Source organism: Prionailurus bengalensis, chromosome A1, assembly GCF_016509475.1.
Source record: "Prionailurus bengalensis isolate Pbe53 chromosome A1, Fcat_Pben_1.1_paternal_pri, whole genome shotgun sequence".
NCBI classification, from domain to species: domain Eukaryota; kingdom Metazoa; phylum Chordata; class Mammalia; order Carnivora; family Felidae; genus Prionailurus; species Prionailurus bengalensis.
The window spans coordinates 26,365,315-26,391,871 of NC_057343.1; the positions used below are offsets into that span (position 1 = coordinate 26,365,315).

The 26,557-nt window shown below is 41.2% G+C and overlaps 1 protein-coding gene across 8 annotated transcripts in view; it reads left to right on the top strand.

The window, feature by feature from the left end:
- The window catches only part of TSC22D1 (TSC22 domain family member 1), a 133,123-nt gene extending 114,744 nt beyond the window's left edge, over positions 1–18,379 (top strand). For 3 of the 8 annotated variants that reach the window (XM_043579151.1, XM_043579217.1, XM_043579198.1), the window contains 2 exons: positions 15,773–15,824; positions 17,000–18,379. In XM_043579151.1, coding sequence (XP_043435086.1) covers positions 15,773–15,824; positions 17,000–17,257 — 310 coding nt within the window. In that variant the 3' untranslated portion in view covers positions 17,258–18,379. Of the gene's footprint in view, positions 1–14,623; positions 14,689–14,975; positions 15,370–15,772; positions 15,825–16,621; positions 16,745–16,999 lie in introns of those variants that run through there. The other 5 variants (XM_043579206.1, XM_043579180.1, XM_043579152.1 and 2 more) reach the window with 5 other exon arrangements.
- The last annotated feature ends 8,178 nt before the right edge of the window (positions 18,380–26,557 follow it).

The window sequence follows — 26,557 nt, forward strand, 5'->3', positions numbered from 1 at the left end:
TGGACAAGGTCTTGCCAGATGGCTCCAGCCTCGCTGTCTTCTGTGGTATCCATGAGGCCCACAGAAAACCCAGGTGTCTGCCATATCAAATGGCTGCCCCAACAGTGTGTGGCCTCTCGGCCCCGCCCTCTTAGCCATATCCATTCCTGAAGTAATCTCATCCACTCCCACAGCTCCTCACTGCCCCCCCCCCCCCAACAACTTCCAAATATTTACTCAAGCCAGATCTTACTGAAATTCCAAAGCCATATTTTCCACTGCCTGGGATGTCCCATCAGTGTCATTTTCCAGAACTTGCCGTCTAACCACTGTGTCATCCTGGTGAATGTTATTGCCTTTCACCCATTCACATAATCCAGAAGCCTGGGAGCCCTCCCGCCTCCCTTACCTCCTGCAATCCAGTCCTTCTGTTCCATCTCCCAAATATCTTTTGCATTCATACCCTCTTCTCTCTATCTGCCCCTGTGGGTTTGGCCCTCATGATTCCTATTCTTTCACTGCAAGTCCCATCTCCTTTCGTCTTGTACACTGTGGTCTGGGGCGTGGGGGGGGGGGGCGGGTGGTGTCTCGCTGAAACCCACATCCCAGTGTATCACTTGCCTGCTGAAAATCCTCTTGTGTGGACCCCATGCCCTTGGACTGAAGACCAGTCTCCACCTGGTGGCCTGTGAGGCTCCCCAAGCTGCCTTCAACTTTTCTCTCTGCTTCCCTCTACACTTCCCACCACTACCTCCCAGCTTCCTACTCCCTCACCACACTCAGCTACCCATAGGTGTTCCGCTCGGCCTGCTGCTTTATCACCCTGGTTTTGCCTGACCATTCCCTTTTCAGAGCGTTCTCATTTTCTTTGTACCTTGTGGTCTGACTGCACGACTCCTACTCGCGTTTCAAGGCCCAGAGGCAGAGTCCTCTGCTCTCTGAAACACCCTCTGGCTCCTCTCTGCCAACCCCCATTCTCTGTATAAACCCGGGTATCTTCCCACCGCCAACTACCCCCTGGTCACTGACAGCAGGGACCGTGACCTATTCATCCTGGTAATTTTAGTGCCAGGCCCAAAGTTCCTGGCCTCTTATGGGTGCTTAGTATTGGACAAATACGAATACATGAAGGAAGGAATGCCTGAAGAACTAATGCATAGACAATTTCTTTACTCTAGTTTGTATCTTAGGTAAGATGTACTATAGTGGCCACTTCTTTCACAGTAGTTGGAAACAAGTCGCGTATAGTTGTGTATAGTTGTATATAGTGTGTATGGATATAAATATATATAATATATACATAAATAGACATGTATATAAAAGTATATATCCATCTAGAATTCCTGGTCTGCCTGTCTAGAAAAGAATTGTTGAATCAAAAGTTGGTTCTATGCCTCATCCTACAATTAAGTAGATAAACCCTGGGCAAAACCCACAATGTCTTTTCAGCTTTCATTTCGAAACCTACAGAACAAGGAACTTAGAACTATGAGATGTCTAAGGTCCATTTCAACCGTAGAATTCTGAATAGATCAATTAAAGAAACCCTCAGGCCCTTTGAAGTCCCGGGGCTAGAGTCCAGAGAGACTGTAATATGGAAATGTGTCCTTTGATCAGAGCAGAAGGTACTTATTAAACACTCACTGTGTCCCCAGCGTACAGAGTTACCTTTCCAATTTGTTAATGCTTACTGAAGACTGTGGTACATTAGAAATTCAGTAGCTATGTTAATACCCTTGAATTTATGTTCACCTTTGTAAATAAAACTGTTCAGTTGAGCTCTGATTGTTTTAGGCTCACCAGAGGACTGACTCTAATGGCCCTAAGTGTTTCTGCGTGCATAGAATAATGGTTAATCCACTTCCTACTGGTTCTTCTTTCTATACTGCTTATCATTGTTGACATCTTCTGGAATTTAACATGAAAATGTAGCTTAAAGTAATTAGTTATTTTTAAAAAGTTAAGAGTTTGAAGTATTTATTTTCCATAACTGTGCAAAAGTAAAATAGAAATGGTATTCATTCATTTTTGATGGGAGACTTGCATGAGATTCTTGAAATAGAAAATCATAATCAGGACAACTTTGTATTTCTTCAGATGTTTTATATAGAGTATATCATCTGGCTTCTAAATCTGAGATGCCCTTTTTTGTCTCTGGCTCCTGGTGTTCAGAATCTTCCAGATTAAGAAAAGTGATAATTTAGGAAGAAATTTGGCTTTGCAGACCTTACTTTCAGAGAGATAAAAAATAAAAAAGAATGCTAACAATTTAAGTCCTGTTGCTTAAAGACACTGAGTCTTTTTAGGATATGGGCATTCTTTTGGAATTAGTAGTTATGTTAAGTAAGGCAAAGAAACAGAGGTATGTGCATGGGAGACTGGAAATTGTTTCTAGAATTGTAACAATGATTTGAAAGCAATCATAAATGCTTAGAGCGAAAATACACAGAAAAATGTATTTATAGAAAGCCTTATATGTGTATAAACACATAAAAGATTATATTTAAATTTATTAGCATTTTATGATTTTTGAAGTTCTCACTCTTTAAAGCAAGTATTTTTTTTTTTTTAATCAAGCATTTAAAAAAAAATCTTTTAACACTATGGGATTGTAGAACTGTATGGTATCTAGACTCTGTGGGATTTAGGAACTCTGTAGTATCAATGTACTTAAATTAGTTCTCTTATAGATTAATCACCAACAAACTTGACAGCTTTAAGAACAAGGCAAAATTACAGTTTAAAATTCAAACCAAGAAATACATTTGAAACGATTATGGAGAAATTAGTTATAAAATCGGCATTTTAGGTCTCTTCAATGAAAGTGTTCAAGTCCTTGGATTATATCTTTTTTAATAGCTTTTTTCTTTGCTTTTACTTTAAAATACTTTTAATCAAAATAATACATGTACAGGTGTCTAAAATAGTCAAATTCATAGAAACAAAGTAGAATGGTGGCTACTGGGCTTGGAGGGAAAGGGTCAAAGAGGAGTTGTTTAGTGGGTATAGTTCTAGATGTGCTGGAAGAAAGAGTTCTTCACAATGGCGTGACTACACTCAGTGCTACTGAGCTGCGCACTTAAAAATGGTTACATTGGTAAACTTTATATATTTTTTACCACTATAAAAAAAAATACGTCTGTGTGTGTGTGTGTGTGTGTGTGTGTGTGTGTGTGTGTGTATGTGTGTATAAGCAGTTGTTGGTTTTTTTTTCATTCTTCCCAGTGTGCTATTAGGAGGCAGTCACTTTTCTTTCATTTTCTAAGGATAGTTTATATATAGTAAAGTTTGCCCTTTTAGTATATAGTTCTAGAAGCTTGGACAAATACAAACAGTGGGCATACCACCATCAAGAAACAGTTCTGTTACCCACAAAACCTCCCCCTCTTTTACCCCGAAGCTCTGACAACTTCTGTTTTCTGTCCCTATAGTTTTGCCTTTGCTAGAATGCATCTAAATGGAATCATATGTTCAGCAGCCTTTTCAGCCTGGCTTCTTTCACTTACTGTAATGTATTTGAGATTCATTTGTGAGGTGAATCAGTAGTCCAGTTCATTTCACCGCGGAGTAGTATTTCCTTATATAAGGTATACCATGGTTTGTATAAGTAACTGATTGAAATTTGGGTTGCTTCCAATATATATATATATATATATATATACACACACACACATATATATATATATATTTTTTTTTTAATTTGAGAGAGAGAGGGAGGGGGGAGCAGGATGGGGTGGGGCAGAGAGAAAGAGAGAGCACTTGTGAAAGAGAGAATCTAAAGTGGGGTTTTGATCCCATGACCCTGGGATCATGACCTGAGCCCAACCCAAGAGATGGCACCTCTGGGTTGCTTCCAATTTTGAGGGATTATGATAAAACCACTCAAAACGTGCGCTTGCAGATTTTTGTGAGAGCATAAGTTTTCCTTTCACTTAATAACTTGGGTTGGGATTATTGGATTTTATGGAAAGTGTGTGGCTTAATAAGTAACTGCTAAACTGTTTTTGCATAATGGTTGTAACATTTGGCATTCCTGCCACCAATATATGAGCATTCCAGTTGTTCTGCTGTCTCATCAACAGTTGGTATTTTTAGGTTTAATTTTTTTTTTTTTAATTTTAGCCATTCTAATAGGTGTGCAGTAGTGTCTCATTATGGTTTGAAATTGTGTTTCTGTAATGATTAATGATGTTTAGTATTTTTCCCATGTGCTTATTTACTATTCATATATCTTCTTTGATGAAGTATCTTTTGCCTTTTTTTAAAATTAGGTTCTCGGGGCGCCTGGGTGGCGCAGTCGGTTAAGCATCCGACTTCAGCCAGGTCACGATCTCGCGGTCTGTGAGTTCGAGCCCCGCGTCAGGCTCTGGGCTGATGGCTCAGAGCCTGGAGCCTGTTTCCGATTCTGTGTCTCCCTCTCTCTCTGCCCCTCCCCCGTTCATGGTCTGTCTCTCTCTGTCCCAAAAAAAATAAATAAATAAACGCTGAAAAAAAAAATTAAAAAAAAAAATTAGGTTCTCTTGTTTTGCGAGTTCTTTACATATTCTAGATATAGATCTTTTATTACGTATGTGACTTGCGATATTTAATTCCAGTCTGTAGTTTCCCTTTTCATTCTTACAGCAGTGTCTTTCAAAAAACAAATTCTTCATTTTGATAAAGTCCAGCTTATTGTTGGGGCACCTGGGTGGCTCAGTCGGTTAAGATCTGACTTTGGCTCAGGTCATGATCTCACAGTTTGTGAGTTAGAGCCCTGTGTGGGGCTCTGTGTGAACAGCTCAGAGCCTGGAGCTTTTTAAGGCCAGTTTATTGTTTGTTTGTTTTCTTTTTTCTTTCATGGAGTGTATTTTTGGTGTTCTATCTAAGAAATCTTTACCTAATTCAGGGTTCCAAAGATTTCTCCTATTTTTTTTTTTTTTTTTTACAGAAATTTTTGGATTTTACATTTAGGTCTATGGTCCATTTTAAGTTAATGTTTCATTTGGTGGGAGAAATGGATCAAGTTGGGGTTTTTTTTGCTATGTTTTTATTTTGTATATGGCTATGTAGTTGTTTTAGCATTACTTATTGAAAAGATTGTCTTTCTGTGTTGAATCACCTTTACATCTTTGTTGAAAATCAGTTTGCTACATATGTGTGGCTCTATTTCTGACCTCTCTGTTCTGTTCTATTGCTTTGTACCTCTGTTCTTTCACCAATACCATGCCATCTTAATTAGAGTAGCTTCACAGAAAGTTTTGAGATAAGGTAGTGCAGTCTTTCAGCTTTGTTCTTCTAAAATTGTTTTGGTTATTCCAATTCCTTTGCATTTACATGTACATTTTAGAATCACTTTGTCATTTTCCACAAAAGGTCTTGATGGAATTTTGATTAGGATCACACTGAATCTATACATTAGTTAAGGGGAGGAGGGATTAACATAATAATTGACTCTTTCAATCCATGAACATGGTATATCTAACCTTATTATTTGGTTCTCTTTTATCAGCGTTTTGTAGTTTTTCAGCGTAAAGATCTTGTATATATTTGGTTGGATTTATACCTATTTCATTTGTTTTTTATGTTATTGTAAATGGAACTTTGTAAAATTTAAGTTTTACTTGTTCATGCTAATATATAGAAATATAATTGATTTTTCTATATTGAACTTATATTCTGTGACCCTGTTAAACATGCTTCTTGTTAGTTCTAGTAACTTATTTTTGGATTCTTTGGGATTTTGTACATAGTCATGTGAATACAGATACTCTTTCTTCTTTCCAATTTGGATGCTATTTATATTTTAATTTTTGCCTTATTGCCTGACTATTACTTTCAGTATCAGATTGAATAGGAGTGATGAGAGTGGACATGCCTTGTTTCCAATCTTAGGGAAAAGTGTTTATTGTTTTACCATTAAGTATGATGTAAGCTGAGTGTGTTTTATAGATAGATGTCCTTTATCAGGTTGAGGAAAATCTCTTCAATTCCTATTCTGTTAAAAGTTTGGTGTTTTTTTTTTTTTTGTTTTTTTTTTAAATCATGAATGGATATTGAATTTTGTCAGTTGTTCTTTCTGCATCTATTGAGATGATCCTATGGTTTTTCTTTAGTCTATTGATAGGGTGAATCACATTGACTGATTTTCACATGTTTACCTTACATTCTTAGGATAAATGCCATTTGGTTAAGATGTATTTATTATCCTTTGTATGTCTAGTTGGATTCATTCTGCTAAAATTTTGTTAAGAATTTTTACATCTATGTTTATTGGTCTGTGGTTTTCCTTTTATGTGTTTAGATTTTTATGATGTCTTTATCTGGTTTTACTATTAGGGAAATGCTGGTCTCCTAGAATAGGCTGGGAAGTGTTTTCTCCTCTTCAATTTTCTGGAAGAGTTTGTGTAGAATGGGTATTATTTCTTCCTCAAATGTTTAGTAGTATTCAGCAGTGAATCTATCTGTGCTTAAGGGTTTTTGTGTAGGAAGATTTTGAACTACAAGTTAATTTTTAAAATAGACACAGAGCTATTTATGTTACCTGTTCTTCCTCAAGTGAGTTTTGATAGTATCTTTCTAGGAATTTGGCCATTTCATCTAAGTTGTTAAATTTATTGAAATAAATTTGATATGCCATGTTTTTGTCATTCAGTTCAAAATATTTCCTAATTTCTCTTTTGATTGCTTATTTGACCCATGAGTTAGATATGTGTTGTTGTATTTCCAAATATTTGGAGGTTTTCCAGATAGTTTTCTGTAGTTGATTTCTATTTTAATAACACTGTGCTCAGAGAATTTACATGGTATAATGTGACCTCTTTTAAATTAATTAAAACTTGATTTATGGCTCAGAATATACTCTATCTTGGAAAAAAATCCATGTGTGCTTGAAAAGCATGTGTATTCTCTTGTTATTGGATGGACTGTTCTACAAAAATAAATTAGGTCAAGTGGTTGGCAGTGTTATTTAAGCGTTCTATATCTTTACTTATTTTCTGCTTATGTTTTTTTCCAATTATTGAGAGGTTATTGAAAACTCCAACTTTAATTCTTTAATTGTGGATTTTTCTATATCTTCATGCAATTCTATCAATTTTTGCTTCGTGTATTTTAAAGCTTTGCTGTCACTGTGTGAACATTTAAGATTTTTATGACCTCTTGATGAATTGGCCCTTTATTCATTATGAAATGATCTTTGCTCTTCAGTGTACTTTGAATAATATAGCCTTCAGCATTCTTCTGATTATTGTTAACATACAATATCACCTTTCATCGTCTTATTTTACCTATTTGTGCATTTATACTTAAAATATGTTTCTTACAGGCAGCATATAGTTTTGTCTTGCCTTTTTTTTTTTTTTTTTTTTTAAAGTTGATTTAGTTTTGAGAGAGAGCTAGAGGGAGAGGGGCAGGGGGCAGAGAGAGAAGGAGACAGGATCCCAAGCGGGCTCTGTGCTGACAGAGAGGGCTCTGAGAGCCGGATACCTCAGGAACCATGAGATCATGACCTGAGCTGACGTCTAATTCTTAACCCACTGAGCCACCCAGGCGCCCCATCTTGCCTTTAAAAAAAAAAAATTTCAATCTGACAACCTCTACCTTTTTTTTTTTTTTTGATTTGATTTTTTAATGTTTATTTATTTTTGAGAGAGAGAGACAGAGTGTGAGCAGGGGAGGGACAGAGAGAGAGGGAATCACAGAATCCAAAGCAAGCTTCAGGCTGCGAGCTGTCAGCACAGAGCCCGAGGTAGGGCTGGAACTCATGAACCTAGAGATCATGACCTGAGCTGAAGCTGGATGTTTAACCCCCTGAGCTACCCAGGCACCCCGACCACCTCTACCATTTAATTAAGGTGTTTAATTGGGACTATTTACATTTAATGTGATTATTGCTATAGTTGGTATAAGTCTACTATCTTGGTAATTGGTTTTTATTCCGTTCTTTATTCCCCTTTTCTTCTTATTCTCTCTTCTTTTAGATTGTATATTTTCTTATGATTCCACTTCATCTCCTTTATTGGCTCATTAGCTATGACTCTTTATATTGTAATTTCAGTTGTTATTTTAGAGTTCTTAGTATGTATCTCATAATAGTGTATTTTCAAGTAACGTAAGAACCCAATGCAGTACGCTGCTTCTCTCCTCCTGGCCTGCGTACTATTTTTGTCTTACATTTTACTTCTACATATGTTGTTGGCCACCCGCCTCCCAATACACTGTTCTTATTTCTGCCTTAAACATTTAGTCATATTTTTTCAATTTTAATTTCTTTAATGTTTATTTTTGAGAGACAGAGAGAGACACAGCACGAGCCTGAGCGGGGGAGGGGCAGAGAAAAAGGGGGACAGAGGATAGGAAGCGGGCTCTGGGCCGACAGCAGCAAGCCCAATGCGGGACCGAAGTCAGGAACTGTGCCATCATGACCTGAACCCAAGTTGGACGCTCTACGGACTGAGCCACTCAGGCACCCCTCAATTTTAATTTTTTAATTGAAGTATAAGTGACATTCGAAATCCTATTTGTTTCAGGTGTACAGCATAGTGATTTGATATTTTTATACCTTGTGAAATGATCTCAGTGATAAGTCTAGTTACCATCTGTCACCACACAAAGTTACTACAATGTTATGACTATATTCCCTATGCTGCACCTTACAACCCCATGACTTATTTTCTAACTGCAACTGCCTACCTCTTAATCCCCTTCATCTATTTTGACCTGCCCCCGCCCCCAATTTCTCCTCTTTCTGGTAACCAACAGTTTGTTTCTTGTATCTATAAGTCTGTCAACAGTAAACATTTATTTATCTCTTAGAAGAAATTGTTAGGGAACATTTTTTTGTTGTTGTTGTATTTAACCACCTAGTTACCATTTCTGATGCTCTTCATTGTTTTCTGTAGATTTAGATTGCAAGCTGGTATCATTTTCCTTCTGTCAGAAGAACTTGCTCTAGAATTTCTTACAGTGTAGGGTGTGCCTGTGATGAATACTCCCAGCATTTGTATGTGTGAAAAAAGAATGAATTTCACCTTTATTTTTGACAGATATTTTCACTGGGCATAGAATTGTAGGTTGACATGTTTTTAAATTTTTTCTTTTAGCACTTTAAAGATATTGCTGCACTGCCTTCTGTCTAGTGTTGTTTCCAACCTGAAGTCGGCTACATTATCTTTGTTGCTTTGTGTATAATCTCTTTCTTTTCTTGGGCTGCTCTTAAATTTTCTCATTTTCACTGGTTTTAAGCCATCTGAATATGACACACCTTTATTGTAGTGTTCTTCACGATTCTCTTGCTTGAGGCTTAGTTTCTTGGATCTGCAGATTTATTGTTTAATAAGATTTGGAGCAAATTGCCATTATTTCTTCAAATATTTTTCCTCTCTCCCTTTTCTCTTCTTTAGAGACTTTACTAAAGATACATTTGGTTGCTTGAAATTGCCCCACAGTGCAATGACGCTTTTTTCTTTTTTTTTTTTTTTGTTCTATTCTTTTTTTTTTTTTCAGTTTTTCCCCCTCCCTGTGTTTTACTTTAGTTTCTTTAAAACAAAACAAAACAAAACAAAACAAAACAAAACAATGTATGTTTTTTTTGTGAGAGAGACAGAGAGGGAGTGCGAGCATGAGCAGGGGGTGGGGGGAAGCGAGAGAAGGAGAAAGATAATCCCAAGCAGGCTCCACACTATCTCACAAATACCAAGAGATCATGGCCTGAACGAAATCAAGAGCTGACACTTAACCGACTGAGTCACCCAGGCGCCCCTATTTTGGATAGTTTCTATTGCAAATGTATCACTAATATTTCTTCCACACTTTCTAATTTACTGTGAATCCCATGCAGTGTATTTTTCTTCTCAAACATTATATTTTTCATTTTCAGAAATGTATTTCTCTATAACTTCCATACCTCTACTTAATATGCTAATTTTCCCTCTACCTTCTTGAACATATAAAGTATGGTTATAATAATTGTTTTAATATCCTTGTCTACAAATTATATCATCTTTGTCATATCTGGGTCATTTTGATTGATTTTCTTCCTTGTTATGCGTTATATTTCCCTGCGTTTATATGCCTGGTACTTTTCATTGGATGCCAGACACTGTGAATTATTGGATGCTAAGTGTTTATTTAATATCCTAGAGCTTTGTTTTGGGACAAAATTAAGTTACTTGGAAACAGTCTGATCTTCAAGGCTTTCTTTAAAACTGCTTTGCACAAGACCAAAACACCCTTTAGTTTAGAACTAATTTTTCGCATCTACTTTAGCAGTATCCTTCTGAATATCTAAATAGCTTTGGTGCCCCATGTTTATAAGGATTTTGTTTTGTTTTTTGTTTTTATCTCTGGCTGGTAGTAACACCAACAATTCCTGACCCTGTATTATTTCCAAAACTCGTTTGTTTTTGCCTCGTCCACTTGGGTGGCTCTTTGCCATCGTGGGTAGTTTCCTCACATGGTTGTGCTGATAAGTACTTCGCTGAAGCCTGGGAGCATAGGAACCCTCTGCAGATCCCATTTTCTTTCTTTTCCTTTAGGAAAAGACCTGTGCATCCCTAAAGATCACACAGAGTGAATAGAAAAAATATATCCTTTTTTTCAGTCCCCCCCCATCTATTCCTCATGGGCAGCCACTTTTAATTTTTATCTTTTCTCATATTTACCTACTCATGTCTATGTGATATATTTATACTGTTATTTCTTGCTTTTTCACTTTTATATATTTTATAACCAAGCTATCGATTCAGATTTAGCAGTTTTAAACCATTCCTAGGGCTCAGTTTTTCTTCCCACCACCTTCCTCATACAATTAACTTTTTAAAGTTAAACTGATAACAGTTTTTCAAAATTAATATAGTTGTGTAAATTTTATTGATAAACCTACTAGTTTTTTCTTTTATTTTCTGTAAGATTGTCTTCAAACTTATCCAGTGGTTCCATTAGATCTGTCTTACACCTGTCTGTAGCTCTGCTCCCCTTGCAAATGTTCAGCCGAATTGGATCATCTCTCCGTGAATTCCCAGCCACAGAGCTCTTCCTCCCAGAGGCTCCCATCTTTCTGCACCTTAACAGATCAGATGCTGCTCACGCTTGCTCAGCAGCTGTCGTCTTGAGCTTTCCTTCCCCATCACCCTGTTCATTCCTTCCCTTCTCTCCAGTGTTTGAGCCCCTGGTTCATGTTTCCTATTGAAACATTTTTCTTTTCTTTTCTTTTCCTTTCGAAATATACGATAGTCCTTATTTTTTAAAAATGTTAACCTTTTCCTCCATTTTGGTGTCTGAAATGTCTGAAAATGCTTTGGTTCTACCTTTACGCTTACATGATAATTTGGCCAAGTGAGAATTTTTTTTCTCTCAGAATTTTCTCCATTGTTTCCCGATAGCCAGCAAAAACCATTCTGATCTTTGTTCCTGTGTTTAGAACTTGTTTTTTTCTGTTTGGAAGCTTTTTGGATTTTCCCTGTCCCGAGTGACCTTTACTTTCATGTGTTGTGCTTTGGTGTAGGACTTTTTTTCATTTATTGTGGTGGCCATTTGGTCATCTTGTTTAGTCTGGAGACTTGTGCCCTTCAGCTGAGGAAAAATTCTTAAATTATTTCTTTGGTCTGTGTTTTTGGAATCATCTGATTTCTGATGTTGGACCTCCTAGATTTATACTTTTGGTTTCTTTTCTCTCTCAATTCCATCTCCTTTATTCTACTTTTTGGAAGATTTTCTCCTCTTTATCTTCCAACTTTTCTATGGAAATCAAGGAAATTTCAGATATGGCTGAATTGTGTTTTGATTTCTTTGGAACGATTTATTATTCCCACAGTGTGTGGGATGCAGCACTAAAACATTATTTGTTGTTTATTTGCATTCACTTTTAATTGGAAGTCCTGTAGCTTTCCTTGCTAAACCCCGTAAGCCCACTCAGCGCCCAGTGAGTGTAAAGGAGGAGACAGTAAGTGAGCTGGTAGTTCCCAGACCGTAAGATTTGGTCAGACATAGCGCCATAGGCTTCAGCCTCCTCCCCAGCAGTCACTTTAGATTTACAGGGAGTTTGGACAGAGGGAGAATCAGGTTATCCTGTTTGAGCGTCAGATGTCCAACTGTACCTATATTGGCCAAATCAGGTGAAGTTGGAAAGAAAAGCACGCATTACTGAATGAATTAAAAACACAGGCCCTGCCCCTGCTCCTCTTCTCCCATCCTAGCTTGCTTGCTCCCAGTATGCAGAGGTGATGGAATTGGAATCCAGAGAAGAGGCTTTTAGGCAAAATAAACCAAAATGAAAACAACAAATACAACTATCTTTAATGTTCAGGCCATTTTTCCTGGGCTCGGATTCCCCAGGGAGTGAGACCTGATCTCTGCCCCACGTCTGAAGATGGCTATTGTCACCCATGCCCTTAGGGGTTTCTCCTGAAGGCAGTGTTTTCCCCGTCCTATCAGCTAGTCTTTGTTGAGCTCCGACTAGCACCCGACTCTTAGATGTTTTGTCTTACAAAGAGAAGAATCTTTGACAGTAATTCTAGCCACTGTGCCTCAAACATTTCTGACCCCTGGTTTCCCCTCCATGGAGTTTTCCTCCAGCTAATTTGCCTTCTTTTTCAAATTGTCTTTCCAGTTTGCATATAAAAATCTAGTTTGAAAGGAATCTAGCCCATTTGTGTAGAAGATATGAAAGGCAATAGGTTTCTAGTAATTCTGGTGGGCTTTTATGTTCTCTTGGCCCTGGCAAATTCTCCAGAAATATATACACAAATGATCAAAGATGTACATACAAAATATTTCTTGCAATTTTATTTAAAATAGCAAAGTACTGGAGGTGACTGTAATGTCCCTCTGTAGAGATATGGGTTAAACGGACTATGATGGCTTATACTGGCTTCTGTAGCTTAATCCAGTGGGTGATATGTTGAATGAAATGGAAACATAACAGCTTGTTTCTTTCTGTTTGTGTTCAGGAACATCGTAAATAAATAAAATTCAGTTAATTTAGTAATCTTAAATTTCAGCTGGAATTTTAAATTCATTTCTGCATATGACCTTAGAGTTTTATTTATTTATTTTTTTATAGTTTTATTTTTTAAGGTCTTTTTTTTACAGTTTAGGATGATACTTTCTTTAATAACTTGTCCTGTGCAGTTCAGTTAAAAATATGTAAATGATTTTAATTACACAGGTAGTTTGTGGCAACCTTAACTTTCAAAATATAGAAACTATTGTGTAGTAAATAATTCTGCGAAGCACTCCCAGACAGAGAGACCACATCCCTAGTTTCTGAATTATTGATTTTTAAGCTTTCCACTTACCCTTTTTCTTTTTATTGACAATGGGTGCCTTCCTCAAATTTGATATTTCATAAGTTTTATAAATTACAAAATGCTAACAAACATTGTTATTCAAAATCAAAGACTTAAAATTTGGAAACTATTACGATCCTTACAATAAAGAAGATGTTACTCCTTTCTATAGTTAGTCACACTTTGGTTTTTAACCCAAAAGAGAATTGCCCTTCTCATCTACTACTTTCACCACATTTGGTTCCTAATTCCTTTCGACCGTTTCTAAAACCAAATACTCGCTGGCAGTATTGGGTCCACTTAAAAAAGAATGTCTGAAAGGCCCCGATGGCAATTAAAATTTCCTGAATTAAAGGATGCTGAGGATAAAAGGGTGCTAACTTGAGAAAGAATGCCTCCTTGAGAGAGAAAAGACAGTGTGCGTGTGTGTAAATAGGATATTAACATATATCTGTTCTACGGTCAAATTTTATGTTGGAATTATTTGTGATGATACAACTGGCCTGTGGATTAGAGAAGTCTTTACCATTTGTAGTTTGTTTGTGGTTTTATAGGATTGTGCCATTAGAGGGCAGTATTGTAGAGGTTAAATTTGCTTTCTAAAATGTATTGAATCGCAAACTATAGAAATCTATAATAATCAGGCAAATTTAAAGCCTTAGATTTTCAGTATATTAAATTGTAACCTCAATTGGTGCGTTCTTGCAAGTATTTTAAATTAATAGAGGAAATGTGCAAAGGGTTAAGCTTTTTTACACCCAGATCTCTTGATTTTGGTTTGGAGAAGGGAATGACTTGGTCAGTATGGCCTTCAGGGTGAAATACATACTTTACAATATTTCAGTCCTTCTGATGTAAGAAGGCTCATAGGGTTGAGACTTACAGGAATTGCCACTTCCAAAAACTTGCTTTAGGGACTTACTGAAAATAGATCGAGGTAGGATTCAACCTGTGGATTGAGTTTTCTAGCTGTAAATGGAAGAAGGGGAGATGTGATTTTAAGGTTTATGGCTCTAGGGACATTTTGGGAAGATATACCAGATTTCATCTGATGGGTTCCTTTTTGCTTCAGTAGATACATGCCTAGCAAAGAATATGTAGTATTTTTTGTTTTGTTGCTGCAAGTAATAAATCCATGGAAAGGTAGTATTTCTCAAAAAGCAAATGTGATTTTTTTCCCTCCAAAATTCACTCCCTCTTTAAAAAGTATTATTACAGTAGGATTATTATCCTTATAAATAAAACTGCCTATAAAATCCTCCCATTACTGCTGCCTGTAAGAACAAGATAATTGAAATCGAGACACTCGAGCTCCTCCAAGTCTTAGCGGTGGGACTGGGCATGCCCAGTAGCTCAGACGGTTCTGGTTGCAAATAGGAAGCTTTCGCCGTTCGGCAGCTTCGGGGACAGGCAGCTCCTGGGACGGGGTCTGACTCCCTTAAACGTAAGCACGTGCGGGGCCCCAATTGTATTTTCAGGGACCCCTTGACGTTTTCTGCCGAAGCAGTGGTGCAGCTTGCCGAGGCCGTGGAGGCCTCAGGCGGCCCCTCAGCTCTGCGGGTCCACTGCGGCCTGGGTCAGCCCACCCGAAAAGCGGGATCCGATGGGGAGGCTGGGGCAGGAGGTGGGGGTGGGGGGGTTGGCCGGGGAAGCGCGAAGAGGGCGGGGAAGGGAGAAGGGGGAGGTTCCAATGCAGTGCTGGCCAATCGGCGCGGCTCTTGCCTCCATATATTCTGCACCGAGCTGGAGTCCTGGTCTAAAACCTTAGTGGAGCCCGGCTGTAGACCTGGGAGGCTTCTCTGCACAGCGTTGGGATCAGCATCTTCCCGGGATCGCCGAGCCCTAGAAGCTGGGTTTCTTTAAACTAGGGCTGCTGTTTTCTGTTTCTCCCTGGGCTGCAGAAAGCTAGAAGATTTTTATCTAGCTTAAACAAGGCTGCTGGTATTCCCTTTTTTTTTTTTTTTTTTTTTTTCCGCGAGGGTGTTTTTGGCTGCAATTGCATGAAATCCCAATGGTGTAGACCAGTGGCGATGGATCTAGGAGTTTACCAACTGAGACATTTTTCAATTTCTTTCTTGTCATCCTTGCTGGGGACTGAAAACGCTTCTGTGAGACTTGACAATAGGTAAATGTCGGCTGGGATAGTTTCTTTAAATTTTCTCGTGAGATACTTCTAATAATGCAGGTGAAAGATAGCCAGGCGAATTCCTTTGTCCATTGCCGAGAGACTACGGTGACATGGATGTTGCTTTTTGAAATGTTTAGAATCGCTTTCTTTTCGCAGGTCTAGCCAGAGAGCAGGCTTTTACCACATTATGTAATTTAGCCTTTTGTGACTCACTAAAATAGGGAAATGTCGGGATATTCGTTAGTAAGAGAGTGGCTGGTGTTTTCTGGAGGGTGATATACTCCATAGCGTTGTAGAATGTTCAAAAAATGATGCTAATAACATCACAGAACTGGGAAATCCTTTTTGTCTTGGATGTTATAAAAATTCCACTTATCGATTTCTCCCCCCTCTTTTCCAGCTCCTCTGGTGCAAGTGTGGTAGCTATTGACAACAAAATCGAGCAAGCTATGGTATGTACTGATTAAAACTCATTTGTACTAAATGTGGGCACATTACAAAAAGCGAGAGATTAGGATGGAAGCAGTGCATCCATAGTTATGATGGTTACTCTTCATACATTTAGAAATGCCGGCACTGTCTCCATTCGGCCAGCAGGAAGCCACATACCATGGCTGCTACGGAGAGAGATCCGGGCCTTGGGGGTATTAAATGTTCTCTCTTCCCCAGTCGGTTTCACGTAACGTCGGGACTTTTGCCGGAGTGCCCCCCTTTTTAGTAGGGAATTGCTAGGGAAGCTCTGCCCTGTGCGTCCTTTGGTCGTGGTCACGTCTCTAGCGATGTGGCTTTACTAGGAATCTTAAGGTTTACTAGGGAAGGAGAGGGGACAGAATGAGGATCTCAAGGGCCGTCTAGACCTTGCACAGACAGATCCCCAGTGAGGTAGGCTACTGCACAATGAAGAAGAATCCGAGAAAAGTTTTGTCTTCTCAGCCTGTGCCTGGATTTCTCCTATTTTTTATTTCCGCCTTGGCTGTTCTTTGTTATTGGAGCAGCGCCTGTGGCTCTTCTCACGGGATTCTCTGCCCACTGTTGCTAGGCAAACTCCGAACCTTTAATTCGGAGCTATAAATAACTCGGGCTCCCATTGGCTGCGTCGTCTGCCCAGGTTTCTGTGATGTCAGCTTAATCACGAAAGGGGGGGGCGGGGGTGGAGGGAGGAAAATGCGGCAACATGCTCTGTAGGAACTGGCTGCAGCCGGTGCTGAGGGAGGCGGTGGGGGGGGGGGGGTGGGAGGAGGGACTTGGGGGCGGGGAAGCAGCTACCGTTGCTGCGGGGATGTGGGCCTGGACATCCCGGCGGCCAGGCTCCCGCCCCGCCTTCCAGAACCCCTTCCAGTGCCTTTTGCCATCTCAAGTAGGAGATCTCACTGTATGCATCCCTGGCTAACGGCTGCAGAAAAAGCATAGGCTTTTTAAAAGCCTGATCCCTTACGCATTGAACTTAAGTATTGTACAGTTGTGGTTGTATTCAGTAGATTGCTCAAAGGGCCGCTTAAATAAAGGCCGGATTTGCTAATGGTTACGGAGAATCATGCAAAAATAATGCTTTAGAAATTCAGAATCTGGGAAATACTAAATTAAACCTTTTTTTTTTTTTTACCCCCCCCCCCCCCCTCCCTTTCAGGATCTGGTGAAAAGCCATTTGATGTATGCGGTTAGAGAGGAAGTGGAGGTCCTTAAAGAGCAAATCAAAGAACTAATAGAGAAAAATTCCCAGCTGGAGCAGGAAAACAATCTGCTGAAGACACTGGCCAGTCCTGAGCAGCTTGCCCAGTTTCAGGCCCAGCTGCAGACTGGCTCCCCGCCTGCGACCACACAACCACAGGGGACCACACAGCCCCCGGCCCAGCCAGCATCCCAGGGCTCAGGACCAACCGCATAGCCTCCCATGCCCCCGCAGAACTGGCCGCTGCTGTCTGAACTGAACAGACCAGAGAAGACGTACAAGGGGGAATCCATCCACCTCTACAGTCACCCATTTCATTGCTCGCTGCACAAGAGAAGTGAGGCTGACCTATGCCATTGTCTCTGTTTTCCAGTATTAAACACTCATGTGCTTTTGGCTTGAAGAAATTTCTTAGTTGGGTGAATTAAAGGTTAATCAGAGAATTAGCATGGATATACTGGGACCTCATGCAGCTTGGCAGATAATGTGAGAAGTGGTTCCGTTCATGCTGAGGAGCTGTGTGCCTTTCCATCATCCCTTCCCTGCTCCCCATCCCCACTCCCAAGAGTTCTCTCCTGCTTGCACGTAGTGTACTCCATGGGGTTGGAAGCAGTGGGGCTCCACTGGACTTTCCTCTCTCCTTTTCCCCATGAGGAACTTGAAAGGGAGGTCAGAGTAAAGACTGACGCATAGTCTCACCTAAGATGAGGGGAAACATAGTTCATCGTACAAACTGACGACTGTCACCAAAAATCCATAAAACGATAGTACTGTGCCTCTTTCTGAAACAGTGGATGACACAAAACTCTGAGACGGTGACAGGTAGCTGGGACCTAGGCTATCTTACCATGAAGGTTGTTTTGCTTATTGTATATTTGTGTATGTAGTGTAACTATTTTGTACAATAGAGGACTGTAACTACTATTTAGGTTGTACAGATTGAAATCTAGGTGTCTCATTGGCTGTCTGAAGAGGTGTGGATTGTCTTTTATATAGAGATCTACAGAAAAAATGCCACATGAAGAAAACCACACCTGAAGAAATTTTAAGAATTTGGCGTTGTCAGTCACTTTGTGTAACCTGAGATCTTCTAGTTGCTGAATATCTTGAAGTAAATTCCTGTTCGCTGAAGTCTTTTGATTGAGCTGGTTGAATACTTTGAAAAATGATCCATTCTAGCTAATGAAATGGATCGCCCAGTAGGGGTTTCTGCATATTACCTGTATAGTAGTTATATGCATTTGTTTCCGTGCATGTTCTCTACACAGCTGTAAGGTGTCACTGTATTTAACCGTTGCACTTGTCAACTTTCAATAAAGCATATAAAATGTTGCTAAACCAGTGTTTTCATGTGAAAGTATTAACATAACTGCAGTCACTTCCACAACTTTTTCCGAAAGTTAAAACCGTTTGACTAGCAGAATCTTGAAGGAGCGTGCCAAGGGTGGACAAAGTCAGGGTGCTAGTGGTTTGACGGTAGAAGTGAAAGGAAACAGACATTGCGTTCCATCAAGCCAGGAAGGGGAGGAGAGACCTAGTGAAGGAGATGAGAGTTTATTTCTTCAGTATCATCTGGACAAATTGTCTCACCCTCTCAGGGCTGATCTGGGACATTGAAAGAGAGAAAGCTCTCCGTTCTGTGGCCATCAAGTCCTAGGAGTCTGTGGAAGCCTTAATTTTCAAGTGTTTATCAGCGCTGGGGGGGGGGGGGGATGAACCTTACTCTGTGTATAATCCCAATAAACAGCTCTAGAATCAAAAGATGGAAGTTAAGCTGGTTTCCACTTTAGGAACTCTGTGACAGAGATTGGGATGTCATTCCTAGCGTGGATTGAGTTCCCAGCTCCTGGAAATGTCCAAGCAAAAGACAGGATAAATTGCAGGTGTTTCCTCTACTGGAGTTGAGGTGGGACCAGATGAGCAAGAAGGCAGTCACTCCCTCTTGATTGATGCTCCAAGGCTAAAATAGGCCGAAATTAAAAGCAGGATGGAAACCCAAGGCAAATTGGCACCCGAGATGTTCTCGGAGCCCTATCAGCAAGCCCATGAACGGGTGGGTTTATCAGCTCTAATCTGCCCCAGGACCTCCGCAGCGCCCCTTCCACCCAATAGGAGTTGGGGCATTTGTGAGCTCTAAGGCTTAGGTAAGCCCTGGCAGGACGAGCACTTAACTTTCCTGAATCCTTCATTTTTGTACTGTAGAGCTGGTAGGAGATTGATAGGTGAATGGAACATCCGTGCTCTCGGAGGAGAACGGGCCAGTGCATGTGGTAACCAAGCTCAAGGCAACTGGTGTGGCGACACGAGCTCTTGTTGAAGCAGTAAACTGACTGCCATAGGCCGGTGGCCGTGGCCATGAAGATGGTTTGGGAATTTGGAGAGGACCTGAAAAAGTCTTTTGTCATTTTACTTGGAAGGCTTTATAACTTCGCTTTAAGTAAAGGGGTACTTAATGTAGTAATTACATTTCCTTTAAAAAGAAAAACGTAATGAATCGCTAACCATTTCATTGTCTGTTTTTAATGAAGATCCTCAGTAGCAAAGGTGGTAATTGTAGAAAATTTGAGAACTTTCATGTCAATGTATTAGGACGATGGAGAACTTACTTCTCTCTTATTTAATAGAATTTTGGACTTTTGATTACAAATGTGAGACTCCCATGACACTTTGGGAGTTGAATATTGTATGCGAGTAATGAATTATTAAAATCAAAAGATGTTTTTCCATACGTGGTTACTTTAGTAATTACTAAACATGTTTAAAGTGATTGACGTTTAGAGATGTTTAAGGTAATTTAAAAAAGACATTTTACCGCTTGCTTACAGGCCTGTGTTGGCCTGTGGGTTATTATTTAATTGATTATATCACACTTATGTTCTGTGGCACAGGAAAGATTTTTAAGAGGAATGGAATGTTGTATCAACACTGGGTGCTCATGACATCATCAGCTGCAGCAGGGGAGACCGCTGTCTAGTGAAGGAGAAACAAGGAATTGTACATGATTTTAATGACCGTCTGCTTTCTGTTTCAAATTAACAATGTTTATGGCTCAGTAGTTCTGTGCTATTTTTGCATACTTTAAAAACAGAACTTTATTTGTCATTGTGTGATGAATATGCCATGCCAGAATCAATTTTAAGTTTACACAAGAAATGTATAGAAGTTCGTTATAACTGAGATCAGAAACGAAAATCGGGGCGCCTGGGTGGCTCAGTTGGTTAAGCGTCTGAGTTGGGCTCCGGTCAGGATCTCTCAGTCCATGAGTTCGAGCCGCGCATCAGGCTCTCTGCTGTCAGCACGGAGCCCGCTTCAGATCCTCTGTCCGTCTGTCTCTCTCTCAAAAAATAAACATTTAAAAAAATGAAAGTTAAGTTCAATAGACATCACTCTGACCTTGCTGTATGTGAAAGAAGTAGTTGGAGCTCCTGGGAGCCGGCCAACACACCTGCTTTGAGCCGTCAACTTCAAGTCCATCAATTTCAAGTCCATTCTAGCAGCAGCAACGGCATGAGGATTCGAAACGGGAGGCAGAGAAAATGATGTTTCCTCCCCTTAGATAAATTGCCGCAGCGTGGAGAAGTGTGCCCGCCAATGGCACTTGGAAGCAGATCGTGTGGGAAGCTTCCTCCGCAGGTGTGAGAAGGACACCAGGCTGCGCGAGGAGACTCCTCGCGACCGCCAGGCCGGGCCCTGCGGTCACCAGCCTCTGGACAAGAAATGGAACCTCTCAGACCCGCTTTCGCCTCCCTAAAATACGGAGTTGGATCAGGCTAGAAGACTCCGTCCTGCCATGAGACGCTACAATCCTCTGCCTTTTAAGATGACTCTTTTATTCTTCTAACTGGTTGGGGGGAGGGGGGTGTATGCCAGGTTTGTTTGTTCATTTAACTTCTTAGGCTAAAATCGATTGGGTTTTCATTGTCGATCCGCTGGTTACTAGCTAAGTGACCTTGGGCAGGGTATTTTACTAGCTGGACTCTGCTTCCTCGTGCTCAAAATGGGACATGTTATCTCCACAGGGGTTTTGTAAGGATAGTGCTGGAAAGCAGTAAGCACAGGGCTGGATTCAGAGCACGCTGTTCAAGGAATGTTAGCTTTTCTATAATTTTTGAGTCACTCATTCTTTTGTTTATATATTTAACTTTGTATTTTTTGTAGGAATAAAGCTGTGGCAGTTTTATTTTCTAATAGCTTTTGACTTAGCATTTTATAATAGTGGTGACTGTTAAAATTTTATTACAAAAGCACACAAAAAAGTGCCATTTAGGGGGCCCCTGGCTGGCTCGGTCGGTGGAGCATGTGACTTGATCTTGGGGTTGTGAGTTCGAGCCCCACATTGGGTGTAGAGACTACTTAAAAATAAAAAATCTTTTTTTTTTTTAATCTTTATTTATTTTTGAGAGAGAGGGAGACACAGAATCCGAAGCAGGCTCCAGGCCCCGAGCTGTCAGCACAGAGCCGGAAGCGGGCTCGAACTCACAAACCGGGAGATCATAACCTGAGCCGAAGTCGGACGCTCAACCGACTGAGCCACCCAGGCGCCCCTAAAAATAAAAAAAATCTTAAAAAAAAAACATTTAGAATATGGACACAAATATACAATTTCTTCTTTACCTCAGAAGCAGTACCTAAAGGCAGCTGTTTCATTTATGTGAGTTAGACAAGGGATTAGTTGAGAAGTCTTCATGGTTGGAAATAGTATTGGTGGAAGTAAATTCACAATTACAGGTGGGAGATATATATAAAATGTGTGTTTTATATAATTTATATATAACACATAATTTACATAATCTTACATATTTATATGATTTTATATATTTATGTAATATATAGTTTTTAATATTTATATAAAAGTATATAAAATTATTAGTTTTCTTATGGAAAAACCCAATGTGAAACAGTGCTCTAGAATGCCAGTCAGGCCCAAAGTCACTGGCATTAGAAATCAGACTCTGTCAATAGCAATTGGAAGGTTCGGTGGCCGTTTTAAAACATGCAAAGTTACTATAATATTACAATATAAATCTGTGCTTCAATCCAGGTGTTTTAGACTCAGATGTCTATAGGACATGACAGACTTTTTTTTTATTTAAAAAAATTTTTTTAATGTTTATTTTTGAGAGAGAGAGACAGAGTGCAAGTGGGGGAGGGGCAGAGAGAGAGGGAGACACAGAATCCGAAGCAGGCTCCAGGCTCCGAGCTGTCGGCACAGAGCCCGACGTGGCACTCGAACTCACGAACCGCGAGATCATCGCCTGAGCCACCCAGGCTCCCCATGACAGAACTTTCTTGACTGAGGTGAGGGTAAGACAATAGGAAGCGTTAGTGCCGTGGAGAGTATGTGCCCCATCTAATGGGTGCGGCTGCTCCTTAGCTCCATCCGGTGTTTGCTCCGTGGGGATTCAAACGCTGTGTTGCCAAGTTTTCCAATTCTTCAAGACACTGAAATCCAGGCTCCGTTTGAAGATTCCTGACTCTTGGACACTGCAGAACAAAAGCATACCTACTATACCCATTTGGCCCACGGGACCCAAGTTTCCACTCCCTTCCTGTGTCTGCCTCAAGAACCGGCCTCCTGTCCTAAATGGCAGCTCATCCTTCAGCAAAAAAGGTTTTAATCACAAAACCCCTCCTTTTTTTTTTTTTTTTAAAATTTTTTTTTCAACATTTATTTATTTTTGGGACAGAGACAGAGCATGAACGGGGGAGGGGCAGAGAGAGAGGGAGACACAGAATCGGAAACAGGCTCCAGGCTCTGAGCCATCAGCCCAGAGCCCGACGCGGGGCTCGAACTCACGGACTGCGAGATCGTGACCTGGCTGAAGTCGGACGCCTAACCGACTGCGCCACCCAGGCGCCCCAAAACCCCTCCTTTTTGATTAGAGAAACTGAACACAGGCGATCGGGTAAACTATGTGTACATTTATTCAGAGAACATTCATTGAAGTCCTTCTACATGCCAGAGATCGTATGGTGGGTGAGCCACTGTCCTTGCCTCCAAGGACTTCAAGAAGCCCACTAGCTTCTTTTAAACTAAATGAGGTATTTTGTTTTCTGGTGAAATTTGCCTTATGCAATATAATGCCTGAATAGTTCCTTCTGTATTCCTCAGATCAGCCTCTCGGCAAAAATATTTCCAAGAACTCTTGTTAAATCAGTGGCATTCGCTCATGGTAGTGTAACTCCCTCCACTACATTTTATAACTGACTGATCAGTCAAGGGGCAAAGACAGTGTTTGCAGATGTGTGTGCTACTAGGTTATGCCACGCATGCTCCAAATTCCCGGGAATGACATATATTTCAATTAAAATCATCTTCCCTGTTGTCTCAAGTACGTGGAGTTCATGCCCCGAAATGTAGTTTATAGTCACTGCAGACTAGGGGGCCAGGCAAACTGGAGACTTAAGTTTCTCACCTTAAGGAGAGAGGAGATCTGATGGAGGCGTTAGGGTGACCAACAGTACCGGTGTCCCCAGGCTTGCGGGTGTTCCCGGGAAGTGGGACTTTCAGCGCTAACGCCAGGGACGTCCCAGGCAAACGGGGACAAGCTGGTTGCCCCAGATCCCATTTCCTCTTCTACTTGGACACACGGCAAAATTACATCTCTCACTTTCTTTTTTTTTTTAATTTTTTTTTTCAACGTTTATTTATTTTTGGGACAGAGAGAGACAGAGCATGAACGGGGGAGGGGCAGAGAGAGAGGGACACACAGAATCGGAAACAGGCTCCAGGCTCTGAGCCATCAGCCCAGAGCCTGACGCGGGGCTCGAACTCACGGACCGCGAGATCGTGACCTGAGCTGAAGTCGGACGCTTAACCGACTGCGCCACCCAGGCGCCCCACATCTCTCACTTTCTTGAAGTTAGATGTGACCGCAGGACCCAAAGGGCTGAAGTGACCCCACACTTTCAGACTTGGTTTTAAGAAACCCATTCTCAGGGATCTGCTGTGCTCCTTCCCCTTCTGCTGACCCAACAGATAAGGCCTGGTGCCGTGGGCGTGACAGATCCCCTGTCAGCCTGGGTCCCGGAGTGACTGTGGAGTGTGCAGCCCCTCTAATCTGGAACCTGCCGGCACAGTTACATGAGCAGGACTGTTTCAGCCATTCAGCCATGGGGCATTTTAGATTCTGCTCGCTTCAGTGGCAAACCTTTAACGCACAGCGCGTCCGCCCCAAAGCCCAAAATATATGGCATTGACTACAGTTGGGTGCAGGTGACACGGAGACTGCTGGAGGCTTGAGAGGTTGAGACTCCTACTGGGAGGCAGCAAAAGTTGCCTGCGATCGCTTAGAAAGCCACCCCCGTGTCTGGTGAGCGTGTAGCTCTGGGGAGCCAAACAGCGACTCGAGGCTCTTCACTGTGGCGAAGGCTTTCAAGAAAGAAGTGAGCTCAGAAAAGTATTCGCCCGGTTTGTAAGTAGAAAGGAAAGGGAATGAAAGGTGCAGAAATTTGGGGCTGTCTAGCATAGGAAAAGCTTCGAGATCCCGTTAAGACTTTCCAGTTAAACAAGGTGCTTCACCTCTTCAGCAAAGATGGTATAGACTCCCAATGTACTTTTGGTTTCAGATGTGCTGGCAGCTAATAGAGGTGGGTGAGACAAAGCATTAAAACATAACACAGTCTTGTCCTGAAAAAATATTTCAGGTCTTGCTGCTGACACATTGAGTTGGTCAGATACAAATAGGGCAGGAGTCTACTAAGTTTTTGAGGGACTTCCGTTGCCAAGGAAAACAGAAGCCAGCCCAGACTTAACCAACAACTACAACAAGACATTGTCGGAACCTTTAAATAAACTTCAGGTCCCTGAACTCACAAGAGCTAGAAGTGGGGGAAGCAGATGGCTGACGCTAGAGCTCCCCAGGAGAGCATTCTCCCCAACACGCACTTACAGGTAGTATGCAGGGTACCAGGCAAGGAAACCTTCCAGAAGAAGGACACTAGAACTTTGGAGAATGATGGGCCAGGGATTTTTCCCAGAGGGCGGAATCAGGGTCTAATGAGGGAACTTCTCTCACTGTCAGAGTAAGGGGGTCTTCTTAATGCCTGATCAGTAGGATTTCATAACTGCTGAGGACTGGGCAGGCTTCCAATGGGAGTTTTATGGCAGATCTTGTGCCCCGCCTCCCCCGTTGTGCATTGTCCATAGAGGGGAGATCAATTTGCCTCTAAGTTCCAGGCCTTTAGGAGCCACACCCAGACCTGTGCCTCACCCAGAGATCTTGGAGTTTGAGCTGGATGGGATTGGGGGCTGCTGCCCCCCTGGGCGGGTGAACGTGTTCTGAGAGGGCAAGAAGATGATACGCATATTCTGATCTAAAGGGAAGGGTTGTGGCACAGACTGGTAGGTGTTTACCAAAAAATCTCTTCCTCTTCCTGGATGCACAAACTGCATTTCCCAGATTCCCTTGCAGCTGGGAAATTCCATTTGATGGAATCTGCACCAAACTTAAGAACGTGGACAGAAATGCTGTCTTGTCATTTCCAGCCCTGATTCATAAAATTTCCCATTGGCAATCCTCCATGCCCTTTCCCCTTCGGCCAACTGGTGGGAGATTGCACAGCTTTAACAGCCTGGGTCCCTGAGTCACTGAGCGGAGCAAAGCCCTTCTTCTGCCCCCCTACCCCACACCCTGGAACTACTCAGGACTGTTACGAGACGGCAAGAAATAGACTTCTATTTATGTTTCAGACATATGCTTTTTAGTTCATTACCTTAGCTGGTACACTAACACACAGACTGTCTGATGCAGTGTGACAAAGCAGTGGGCAACAGCACCAGAACAAGTAATCCTCAAATTGGTACGGAACCACCAAAGACCCTCGGCAGCCAAAGCAATCTTGAAAGAGAACAAAACTGGTGGTATCACAACCCCAGATTGCAAGGTACACTACAAACCTATAGTAATCGGAACAGTATGGTACTGGCACCAAAATAGACACATAGATCGATGGAACATAATAGCCCAGAAATAACCCTCCCCGATTATTTGTAAATTGTAATAAAGGTCAATTGGGGCGCCTGGGTGGCTCAGTCGGTTGAGCGGCCGACTTCGGCTCAGGTCATGATCTCGAGGTCCGTGAGTTTGAGTCCCGCGTTGGGCTGTGTGCTGACAGCTCGGAGCCCAGAGCCTGTTTCAGATTCTGTGCTTCCCTCTCTCTCTGACCCTCCCCTGTTCATGCTCTGTCTCTCTCTGTCTAAAAAGTAAACATAAAAAAAATTAAAAAATAAAAATAAAAATAAATAAAGGTCAATTAATTGTAAATAAAGGAGGAAAGAATAAGCAATGGGAAAAAGACAGTCTCTTCAACAAGGGGTGTTGGGAGAACAGGACAGCTACATGCAAAAGAACGAAGCTGGACCACTTTATTTCACCATACACAAAAATAAACTCCAAATGGATGAAAGACCTAAATGTGAGGTCTGAAACCATAAAAAAGCTGGAAGGGAGCACAGGCAATAATTTCTCTGTCTCTGGCCATTGCAACATCTTTCTAGTTATGTCTCCTGAGGCA